This window comes from Bufo gargarizans, unplaced genomic scaffold, assembly GCF_014858855.1.
Source record: "Bufo gargarizans isolate SCDJY-AF-19 unplaced genomic scaffold, ASM1485885v1 original_scaffold_2115_pilon, whole genome shotgun sequence".
In the NCBI taxonomy this organism is placed as follows: Eukaryota; Metazoa; Chordata; class Amphibia; order Anura; family Bufonidae; genus Bufo; species Bufo gargarizans.
This window is the reverse complement of record NW_025334649.1, coordinates 34,112-46,561: the sequence shown is the minus strand read 5'-3', so window position 1 is coordinate 46,561 and position 12,450 is coordinate 34,112. Positions and strand designations below refer to the sequence as shown.

The 12,450-nt window shown below is 51.5% G+C and overlaps 1 protein-coding gene across 7 annotated transcripts in view; it reads left to right on the top strand.

Moving 5' to 3' along the window:
- ARHGEF1 (Rho guanine nucleotide exchange factor 1) overlaps positions 1-12,450 on the top strand; it is a 71,084-nt gene that overhangs the window by 28,104 nt on the left and 30,530 nt on the right. For 6 of the 7 annotated variants that reach the window (XM_044274893.1, XM_044274892.1, XM_044274898.1 and 3 more), the window contains 7 exons: positions 807-905; positions 2,941-2,983; positions 5,451-5,556; positions 6,163-6,303; positions 11,048-11,077; positions 11,424-11,526; positions 11,852-11,930. In XM_044274893.1, the coding sequence (XP_044130828.1) occupies positions 807-905; positions 2,941-2,983; positions 5,451-5,556; positions 6,163-6,303; positions 11,048-11,077; positions 11,424-11,526; positions 11,852-11,930 (601 nt within the window). Of the gene's footprint in view, positions 1-806; positions 906-2,940; positions 2,984-5,450; positions 5,557-6,162; positions 6,304-7,379; positions 7,498-11,047; positions 11,078-11,423; positions 11,527-11,851; positions 11,931-12,450 lie in introns of those variants that run through there. The other variant, XM_044274899.1, reaches the window with a different exon arrangement.

The following is a 12,450-nucleotide window of genomic DNA, read 5'->3' as shown; positions in this document are numbered from 1 at the left end:
TCAGTAATTTACGGCACTATTGGCGCACAGTCCACCGCACTGCCCATAGTCTCAGTAATTTACGGCTCTATTGGCGCACAGTCCACCGCACTGCCCATAGTCTCAGTAATTTACGGCGCTAGTGGCGCACAGTCCACCGCACTGCCCATGGTCTCAGTAATTTACGGCGCTCAGTCTACCTCACTTAGGGTGGCGATTGGCTTCCCTCCTTAAAGCCGGACCTCACCGACCCACGCCCCCCCAAAACTGTTAAACTACGCCCCCACTGCCGACAAAAGGAGGGGGGCATGAATACGGGAAGGTGAGCTGGGAGCAGCCCGGACGCTTCTCTAACTCTCCGTCAGCCACAGTCATGTCCGCGGGCTCTAGTCTCGGTCAGTAGTAGCTGCAGCTCACCCTTATAGAGCACAATGCTGCTGCCTGAGCGTGAGCTACTGAGAAAGGAGGACATCCCTGCGTCCGTCCAGGGCCTGCGCAGGACATGGAGGCAGAAAACCGGACATCTGGCCACCCTAACCCTACTACCCGTAGTCTCGCAGATTTATGGCGCAAAGTCTACCGCACTACCCATAGTCTTGGTGATTTATAGCGCTTTCAGTTGCAATACCAGAGTGAGCCATGAAGAAAAGTGGCGCTGTTTCTTAAGAGATGTTTTCTAATGTCATATGAACCCTGTGCGTGCACACGTGGTGGAAGCGCTCACTGGCAGCCGGCCAGCAAGTGGCAGCAGATTCCTGCTTGGTGGCTGGATGGCAGTCTCTCTGGTGCACTGCCCCCTGACCTCTGTTCCTCTCCTCTCTCTGCAGCTCTGCTTCTTACATGTGGAAATTTTAAGGAGCCTTTCAGCCAAGGAGGGAAAGAAATCCTTTACAGATTTCTACAACACGTTCCTGATGAAGGGAGCGGTGAGTATTCGCCAGCAGAGGAGCCTTCTGACATCTGTATGGGGGGGAGCTGCCGGCAGCTTATGATCCATGGGGTCAAACCTCTAGGAAAGGGTCGCAGCACTACATACAGATATATCCAGCCACCACTAGAGGGAGCTCAGGAGATTACTGCATACAGATATATACAGCCACCACTAGAGGGAGCTCAGGAGATTACTACATACAGATATATACAGCCACCACTAGAGGGAGCTCAGGAGATTACTACATACAGATATATCCAGCCACCACTAGAGGGAGCTCAGGAGATTACTACATACAGATATATACAGCCATCACTAGAGGGAGCTCAGGAGATTACTACATACAGATATATACAGTCACCACTAGAGGGAGCTCAGGAGATTACTACACACAGATATATGCAGCCACCACTAGAGGGAGATCAGGAGATTACTGCATGCAGATATATACAGCCACCACTAGAGGGAGCTCAGGAGATTACTACATACAGATATATGCAGCCACCACTAGAGGGAGCTCAGGAGATTACTACATACAGGTATATACAGCCACCACTAGAGGGAGCTCAGGAGATTACTACATACAGATATATACAGCCACCACTAGAGGGAGCTCAGGAGATTACTACATACAGACATATACAGCCACCACTAGAGGGAGCTCAGGAGATTACTACATACAGATATATACAGCCACCACTAGAGGGAGCTCAGGAGATTACTACCTACAGATATATACAGCCACCACTAGAGGGAGCTCAGGAGATTACTACATACAGATATATACAGCCACCACTAGAGGGAGCTCAGGAGCTTACTGCATACAGATATATACAGCCACTACTAGAGGGAGCTCAGGAGATTACTACATACAGATATATACAGCCACCACTAGAGGGAGCTCAGGAGATTACTACATACAGATATATACAGCCACCACTAGAGGGAGCTCAGGAGATTACTACATACAGATATATACAGCCACCACTAGAGGGAGCTCAGGAGATTACTACATACAGATATATACAGCCACCACTAGAGGGAGCTCAGGAGATTACTGCATACAGATATATACAGCCACCACTAGAGGGAGCTCAGGAGATTAATACATACAGATATATACAGCCACCACTAGAGGGAGCTCAGGAGATTACTACATACAGATATATACAGCCACCACTAGAGGGAGCTCAGGAGATTACTACATACAGATATATACAGCCACCACTAGAGGGAGCTCAGGAGATTACTACATACAGATATATACAGCCACCACTAGAGAGAGCTCAGGAGATTACTACATACAGATATATACAGCCACCACTAGAGGGAGCTCAGGAGATTAATACATACAGATATATACAGCCACCACTAGAGGGAGCTCAGGAGATTACTACATACAGATATATACAGCCACCACTAGAGGGAGCTCAGGAGATTACTACATACAGATATATACAGCCACCACTAGAGAGAGCTCAGGAGATCACTACATACAGATATATACAGTCACCACTAGAGGGAGCTCAGGAGATTACTACATACAGATATATACAGCCACCACTAGAGGGAGCTCAGGAGATTACTACATACAGATATATACAGCCACCACTAGAGGGAGCTCAGGAGATTACTACATACAGATATATACAGCCACCACTAGAGGGAGCTCAGGAGATTACTACATACAGATATATAGAACTTGCGCTATGATATCCTACAAAGTCTTATTTCTAAATTGGCGCAGAGCCTCTTTAGGTGACATTAAACCGCCTGGTGTTGGGATGCGGAGAGTCACTCCTGGCAGCTCTGCCTCCGCTGTGTAGGGGTGACGGGCCCATTAGTCGTGTGATTCTTGGAGCACCTCTCCGTCGGCTGCTGATAATGATTGCAGCTCTTGTACAAACATCAGCCCCGGGGCAGATCTCTGCGTTGTTCACCCGTGACTCAGGCATTCCTCAGCGTCTGCAGCTCCTGGTGTTGACTCCTCCGCCGCCGCCGCTCTCATCGCTTCTCTTTCTTCCCTACAGATTTTGCGGGTCCCAATTCCGAGTAGCGTGTCCTTTGACCTGGGTGAGTACTTATTTGGGGGGGGGGGGGAGGGACCCTCCAGAGATTGCAGAGGATTTTAAAGGCATAAAGTTCTTGCCCCCTTAAATAATGCTAATATCATGACCCTGCTCAGCGGCGCCCTCTGGATGTCTGATGAGTCAGGTCTCTGGACCCGTCGGCCATATTGTTTGTCACACAGGGTGGTATCCTGCAGGAGAATACAGGTCTTGGCACTAGGAGGGCAGCAGGCACTCTAAGACTAGCCCTGTCTATCCAGAAGAAGGGGGAGGGGCTGAAGTGGGTGTGACAAACGGATGCTCCGAGGACTCCGGCCAGCCTCTCGGTGCTCAAGTTATGTAATTTGCATTTTTTTTTTCTCAGTAATTGGGCCACAAAGAGTCATAATAAGGGTATCGTTCTTATCCGCTATTATGGTTTAATGGGGTTGATCCTGCTGACCTGGATGCATGTATACAGAAGGTGGAGAACATGATGAGCCCTTCCGATAAACTACACCCACTTGTAGAAGTCAGGAATAGAATGAGATGCAGAATATACTGACACACAGATCATTATGTGGCTATACACCCCATGGGTGCCGGACTGTAGGGCAGAGGTCACAGTGTTATGTGACGAGGGCACTGACCTCTCACCTTTCCCTTCAAAGAACACCACTAGCCCCGGCCATTAATGGAGGCTGAGAGGACACTGAAGAATCCTGAAGCAAGTGCTCATTTCACCTGCAGCGCCCCTACAGGGAAAATGAAGTATTACACAGTTCCCATTGAAATCAATGTACTATCCTCTAACGCGGGTCCTCCCGAGCGACACCAGACCAGGATCCTGAACCTAGGACCCCTCCACTATTCACTTAGCTTGTCCTAATTAAATAAGACCCCAGTGTCAGTTTTGGGTGGAGTTGCCCTTTAAGGCTGATGTTCTGGTCGGTGGGTTTGGGGCGATGCTGTTTGATGCTGCAGCCGCCTTTGTGCGGTGAGGACGCTCTAGTCTGAGGCACAATCGCTGACCAACGCCGCGCACGCCTTTCCTGTCTCCTCCCTCCATAGAGCTGGCAGTATATTCTGTGCACAGATTGCGCCATCTCCTGGTCACATGTGGTAATGCGGAACATTCAGCAAGTTACCCCTATTCTAATGGGAACAGCAGAAGTTTATTTCCTGCTACTTCCAGAAAACTTAACCCTTTCAGTCCTCACTTATATTCCTCCAAACGCAAAAACACAAATGCACCCAGCACTCTGCACTCTGGACCCAGCGCTCTGGACCCAGCACTCTGGACCCAGCACTCTGGACCCAGCACTCTGGACCCAGCACTCTGGACCCAGCACTCTGGACCCAGCACTCTGGACCCAGCACTCTGCACCCAGCACTCTGCACCCAGCACTCTGCACCCAGCACTCTGCACCCAGCACTCTGCACCCAGCACTCTGCACCCAGCACTCTGCCCTGCTTTTATGCTGGATGTTGAATGAGGCATTAGTGTACATTTTGGCCAAAGCGTAATAAGCCACTCACCACGTCAAGGTCGCCTCCATGAGTCGTCCCTAACACTAGTTTCTACCTGTTATGGGCCACGACAGCCACACAAAGTCCAGGGAGCGCAGGTACAGCATGCACGCCAAGCACACTCTGCTTTTAACACCGTCCGGTGCCATTACAGCTTTCATCGGATCCAGGGATGCAAGTGCCAACATGCATGCTGAGCCCACTATATACTTCTCCAGGAGCCAAATGCAGAGTGCGATTGCATTTGTGTTTTTGCGTTTGTATCTGTATTTCGCCATAGCAATGTGCACCTGCATAGGGTTGTGCGGGCTGAACCCCCCACATTTTTTCTTTGTAGTATATATTGGAGGCGTGGCGATCTCCATGCAGTCATGCACACCTGACCAGTTAGTCTGCCCTGGAGGCTGGTTTTAAAGTCAGTATAAAACTGAGTCTGCTTATATAGCACCTACCAGTAGCCATTTGGCACTTGCATCCCTGGATCCGATGAAAGCTGTAATGGCACCGGACGGGGTTAAAAGCAGAGTGTGCTTGGCGTGCATGCTGTACCTGCGCTCCCTGGACTTTGTGTGGCTGTCATGGCCTATAACAGGTAGGAACTAGTGTTAGGGACCACTCATGGAGGCGACCTTGACGTGGTGAGTGGCTTATTACACTTTGGCCAAAATGTACACCAATGCCTCATTCAACATCCAGCATGGAGGCAGGGCAGAGTGCTGGTTGCAGAGTGCGATTGCATTTGTGTTTTTGCGTTTGTATCTGTATTTCGCCATAGCAATGTGCACCTGCACAGGGTTGTGCGGGCTGAATCCCCCACATTTTTTTTCCACCTATATTCCTCCCCCTCCTTTCCTAGCCATGAGGGACAGCCATGGTTGCATTACAGGGGTCTGCAGACGGTTCTCCCAGAGCCTGATGATTTCCCTTAGTGATGAGTAAGATGTGATTGTTCCCCATCACAGATCGCACGAGGTTGGACCTCATCCAGGACGACACGCTGAAGAAATACATAACCGAGATCCAGAGTTATCAGATCCCAGAGATCTGCCGGCAGCTGGAAGATTTCAGGTAAGTGTCACTACTGAGCGTCCGTGATCCCACCCGCATGGTTCATCAAGGGAGTCGGGGAACACCTGGCCCCTCTGCCTCCCCCTCTACTGACCCCTCCGCTGACCCGTCTGCCTCCCCCTCTACCGACCCCTCCGCTGACCCGTCTGCCTCCCCCCCCCCTCCTTCTGACCCGTCTGCCCCCCCCCCCTCCTTCTGACCCGTCTGCCTCCCTCCCCCTCTTTCTGACCCGTCTGCCTCCCCCCCCCCCTCTTTCTGACCCGTCTGCCTCCCCCCCCCCCCTCCTTCTGACCCGTCTGCCTCCTCCCCCCCCCCTCCTTCTGACCCGTCTGCCTCCTCCCCCCCCCCTCCTTCTGACCCGTCTGCCTCCTCCCCCCCCCCCTCCTTCTGACCCGTCTGCCTCCTCCCCCCCCCCCTCCTTCTGACCCGTCTGCCTCCCCCCCTCCCCCCCTTCTGACCCGTCTGCCTCCCCCCCCTCCCCCCTTCTGACCCGTCTGCCTCCCCCTCCCCCCCTTCTGACCCGTCTGCCTCCCTCCCCCTCGGACCTTCTGTCCCTGTACACCCTGTGCTGTAGTTGCTGACACTTCCTCTGCATTCTTTATGTAGGACCAAACGGGTACTCGGCATGACCCCCGGAGAGCTGGAGCTGAGGGAGCTGGAGTCGTATAGGACCAATGACCGATACATCTTACAGTCCAAAGAGAAGCAGCTGGCGGAGCGTCTGCTGGGGAAGCTGGATGACATGCAGTGAGTACCCCCAAAATACATGGGGCGCAGCCAGACCCTACGGAAAAGACCACATGACGGACGCTCCAGTGAGCGCTCAGTATTATTACTCAGTGTTGAGCTACATGGAATAACGCGCCACTGCCAAATGTGCCTCTTGTCAGCGCGCCCTCATGCCTGTCCCTCTACCACGCCGCTTGCTGCAGCGCCTGTCCCTCTACCACGCCGCTTGCTGCAGCGCCTGTCCCTCTACCACGCCGCTTGCTGCAGCGCCTGTCCCTCTACCACGCCGCTTGCTGCAGCGCCTGTCCCTCTACCACGCCGCTTGCTGCAGCGTTTGCCACTTCCCCGTGACCCTTTTTGCAGTGTTTGCAGTCTCTCATGCCGCTTGCTGTGATGCCCCCCTACTGCTTGATGCCATGTTTGTCATGTTCCTGGCTGCCCTGCAGGCTGGGTTCTTCTGTTGCTTGTGACGCTGCCCACCATACATCCATGATGCCGCACTGGCCGTTGTGCCCCATGTTCCTTGCTCCAGTGTCTATTGTGCCCTCATGCCACCCTCTACCAGGGCATGCCCCTGTACCCCTCCTGTTTTCCCTGCTCTGTGACTATCTGCACTATGGTTTGTGCTTCATTAGTTGCAGTCCACGCTATGGTGGCCATGCCTTTTCCTGTGCCGAATACAGGCAGAGCATGCTGGGAGTTGTAGTTTGACTGGAAAGCACTGTCCATCCGTACCTGCGCACAGTCCACTCTGCTATCCCGCTCTCAGCCCCTGGTGTTAGGGGCGACGTCCCACAGCCCAGATGGGCTTCTATATATAACTCTGCTCCAGGCTGGGAAAGCCGGGACCCGTCATTAACCCGGGCCCCTCTGGGAACCGTCTCTGCATCAGTCTTAACCCCTTCACTGCCTGCGGCGTCACCCCGACCTTACAGAAGGCACAAACCCCAGAGCTTCGGACAAGCAGAGGGTTAATGGGCAGGAAGTGGTCTTGGGAAGTATCTGCCGTCTGCGTTCTCTAACACAGAACATCTGTGCCCGGTCTTTCCGTGGGTTGCATCATCCGCTGCGTGGCGGGTATATAAGGCAGCGCTCTCCCTATTGACTCCATTCACTGACTCTGGACTGGAGACCCTTGTAGAAGCGGCTCATACCATGATCAGCAGCACCGCCTGTGCCCACCTCACGCTCCCTAAATATGATATTCTGTGGGTGAGTTCCTTGGGCAGGGGATGGGCACAAAGAGCTGTTCTTTTAATGGTCGCTGCCCACCAGACCCGCAGGGCTTGTATACTTGTGGGGGCTGTCGCCTCGTATTCCTGCACAGGACCCTTCTGCAACTTTCTCATTTACTTTGCATTTTAGTTCATCATCATTTTCAAGACCTGTGCTTGCTGTCAGTCAGCAAGGTTTTGTTTACATCCAGAGGCTGAAAACCCAGGCGGAGTCGAGACCATCTTCTGTCAGCGGAGCTCCAGGCTGATACGTTTTACCTGCACTGATACATTGTAACAGACTTTCAGGGCAGGAGAGAGATCTGCACTGATGATTGTTTACACTGGATGCAGTTGTAACAGATCCTCCGCTGTGAGGTATATGTTGTTTTCCACCTCTGCATATAAACAAGGCGGTGTCCATTCACTGACAGAAATCATCAATGTTCAAAACGTGCCGGACCCCGGACACCAGTCTGCATTCAGATGTAGCAGCTTCAAGTATTGACGTGGCCAGAGACCCCCCGCGCAGGAACAGTATGTGGGCCGCTGACTATAGAGCCCCCCGGGGTCAGGTGTAGACAGCAGAGGACCCTGCGCAGGAACAGTATATGGGCCGCTGACTATAGAGTCCCCCGGGGTCAGGTGTAGACAGCAGAGGACCCTGCGCAGGAACAGTATATGGGCCGCTGACTATAGAGCCCCCCGGGGGTCAGGTGTAGACAGCAGAGGACCCTGCGCAGGAACAGTATATGGGCCGCTGACTATAGAGCCCCCCGGGGTCAGGTGTAGACAGCAGAGGGCCCTGCGCAGGAACAGTATATGGGCCGCTCACTATAGAGCCCCCCGGGGTCAGGTGTAGACAGCAGAGGACCCTGCGCAGGAACAGTATATGGGCCGCTGACTATAGAGCCCCCCGGGGTCAGGTGTAGACAGCAGAGGACCCTGCGCAGGAACAGTATATGGGCCGCTGACTATAGAGCCCCCCGGGGGTCAGGTGTAGACAGCAGAGGACCCTGCGCAGGAACAGTATATGGGCCGCTGACTATAGAGCCCCCCGGGGTCAGGTGTAGACAGCAGAGGACCCTGCGCAGGAACAGTATATGGGCCGCTGACTATAGAGCCCCCCGGGGGTCAGGTGTAGACAGCAGAGGACCCTGCGCAGGAACAGTATATGGGCCGCTGACTATAGAGCCCCCCGGGGTCAGGTGTAGACAGCAGAGGACCCTGCGCAGGAACAGTATGGGCCGCTCTCCAGTAATTCCCTCTCTAGTGTTCCCAGCCCGTCTGGAGGATCACAGTACATCAGTAATTATAGTTATGGGTATACTAAGCGATGTTACCCCATATTCTGTACATGTGGCAGCCCCTGGGAGCGGTATTCCAATTCCATATAATTTGTTTTCTAAATGCAATTATCCTGTATTATACTCCAGAGCTGCACTCACTATTCTGCTGGTGCAGTCACTGTGTACATGCATTACTTATCCTGTACTGATCCTGAGTTACATCCTGTATTATACTCCAGAGCTGCACTCACTATTCTGCTGGTGCAGTCACTGTGTACATACATTACTTATCCTGTACTGATCCTGAGTTACATCCTGTATTATACTCCAGAGCTGCACTCTGTATGTGGATGTAACTCAGGACCAGTACAGGGTAAGTAATGTATGTACACAGTGACTGCACCAGCAGAATAGTGCGTGCAGCTCTGGAGTATAATACAGGATGTAACTCAGGATCAGTACAGGATAAGTAATGTATGTACACAGTGACTGCACCAGCAGAATAGTGAGTGCAGCTCTGGAGTGTAATACAGGAGGTAACTCAGGATCAGTACAGGATAAGTAATGTATGTACACAGTGACTGCACCAGCAGAATAGTGAGTGCAGCTCTGGAGTATAATACAGGATGTAACTCAGGATCAGTACAGGATAAGTAATGTATGTACACAGTGACTGCACCAGCAGAATAGTGAGTGCAGCTCTGGAGTATAATACAGGATGTAACTCAGGATCAGTACAGGATAAGTAATGTATGTACACAATGACTGCACCAGCAGAATAGTGAGTGCAGCTCTGGAGTATAATACAGGATGTAACTCAGGATCAGTACAGGATAAGTAATGTATGTACACAGTGACTGCACCAGCAGAATAGTGAGTGCAGCTCTGGAGTATAATACAGGATGTAACTCAGGATCAGTACAGGATAAGTAATGTATGTACACAGTGACTGCACCAGCAGAATAGTGAGCGCAGCTCTGGAGTATAATACAGGATATAACTCAGGACCAGTACAGGATAAGTAATGTATGTACACAGTGACTGCACCAGCAGAATAGTGAGTGCAGCTCTGGAGTATAATACAGGATGTAACTCAGGATCAGTACAGGATAAGTAATGTATGTACACAGTGACTGCACCAGCAGAATAGTGAGTGCAGCTCTGGAGTATAATACAGGATGTAACTCAGGATCAGTACAGGATAAGTAATGTATGTGCCCAGTGACTGCACCAGCAGAATAGTGAGTGCAGCTCCGGAGTATAATACAGCAGGTAACTCAGGATCAGTACAGGATAAGTAATGTGTGTACACAGTGACTGCACCAGCAGAATAGTGAGTGCAGCTCTGCAGTATAATACAGGATGTAACTCAGGATCAGTACAGGATAAGTAATGTATGTACACAGTGACTGCACCAGCAGAATAGTGAGTGCAGCTCTGGAGTATAATACAGGATGTAACTCAGGATCAGTACAGGATAAGTAATGTATGTACACAGTGACTGCACCAGCAGAATAGTGAGTGCAGCTCTGGAGTATAATACAGGATGTAACTCAGGATCAGTACAGGATAAGTAACGTATGTACACAGTGACTGCACCAGCAGAATAGTGAGTGCAGCTCTGGAGTAGATCATCAGGATTAGTACAGGAGAAGTAGCTCAGTGAATCTTGAGCAGCTTTGGAGACTATGATGATATTTTATTCTACATATTTGGGATAAAATCCTGCTTTAATAGATCTTTATTAAAAAGTTTTGAAGTATTCCCTGGTTCACTTTCCATGTACCTGCAGACCGTCGCTCTCTGCTCCCCAGTGTCTGCAGCCCTTGTCTCTGAACTCCTGGCCGCTCATTAACCCTTGCAGCTGTGAGTGTTTCGGAGCCGCAGGGAAGGTGGAGATGAAGCTCGAGCGACTCCATCAGCCGTGAAGCTGCAGAGGAAAAGTTGTCGAAAAACTTTATTAAATAGATTTTTAGCCCAAAATGTGTAGAAGGCGATAATAATCCGTGACGTTGCCCCAGAGGCGTCCGCCGCCCTCAGTCGTCTGTGGTTGAGCCGCGGCGCTTGGGTAACACAAAATCCATTAACCATTAAAGCACTGAATGATAAAAGTTTACGTTCTATTTTTGTATTTTGCGTTGCCGTCCAATAATCCAGTGTGTGCGCCCGGCGCGTTTTATGTAGCGCTGCGTACAGCCGGCCACTAGAGGGCGGTACTGACTCATGGTGGTCGCTGACGGGTTCTTCTTCTTTTTACAGCCCAAACATCTCGCCGGACGAGGAGAAAAGGTAATGTTGTGCTCCTGACCGTCTGTGGGTACTATGAACGCCGTGCAGCCCCCGGGGGAATCCTAGGAGAAACCTCGGCTCATTCCTTATAATACAGCGCCACTGTTGACCACAGGCCGTGCTTGGTATTGCAGTCGCATTCGCTGCTATACCAGACAGGAGCCGGCCTTTACCCCTGCAGCGCCCCTCCTGGAGAAGCGCGGTATTACATGCCGCTCCAGTTCTGCGCTTTGCTGGCGGCTGTGATTGGAGGAGAAGATGACGCGCGGTGACGGGGTTAGGTTCGGGCATGCCGCCTGTGGTTTTTCTTTGAGGTCATCGGGCCTTGTGATTCTTGTCGCCGCAGTTCTGCCATCGTCCTCGCCATCGCCGCCTACATGAAGCACATCGGGGTGAAGACCAAGGTGGCGGATAGCAAGAAGTCCAAACGCGGCTTCTTCAGGAACATGGTGAGTGACCCGCTATAGTCGGCCACGTATTACAGCCGTTTTATCATTTTTCGACTGAATTTCTTACTATGTTTTAAGATCTCTGCTTGCTGTCAGTGAATGGGAACAATTTTTTATTATATTTTTTTACCTCCAGACCATGTTGAACTAAACCAGGTGCAGGATTCGTTACAGTGTGTCAGCCGCTCTCTCATATAACGAGTCCGTCTCCTGCCAGTCAGCACAGCGTCATTCCCTGACATCTGCACGGATGTAGCAGAGCTGACTTTGTCTTCCAGTCCTTTGGTTGGTCACCGTCTTTCCCGCTGTCTCGTCCTCTTTCTAGGTGTCTGCGAAGAAGCCAGACGAGAACTTGAAACCTAAGAAGCCCTTCAGCATCTGGAACCGCAATGAGACCCCGCACTGTGAGTAGAGGGCGATGTGTGGCGACTCTGGTGGCTTACACATGAAGCGGGCGTGTTACATGTTACATGACGCACGTGCACAGATATATAACAGGGGGGTCTGCGATCTCATGACTTTTATATTGCGCAGGCCGGTTTCTCTCCGTAATCAGCTGCAGTACCAGTCATGGCCACAGAGTGGAGCTGTTCCTGGAGATTGCGTTTTTCTAATCTATAACCGCCCCCTTAAAAGGCTGGTTTGGACAATCCCGTCTCGCATGACGAGACCCCCTCCCCCTATATCCATGCTCCAATGCTGAGAGACCCGGGGCACATCCCAAATATGTATAAATACATAAGACGCCCCTTATTATACTCCTGCAGTCACAGGTGTGAAACAGTCAGCAAGCTTGTGGACAGGCTGCCCTCCTCCTGCAGCTTTCCTTACATGAGAGGATTGGACGTTGCATTGTGTAAGGAGGACACTTCCCAAAATGCACGTCACCCGTCTGCCCTGACGAGGGGAGCGCCTCAAGCCTTA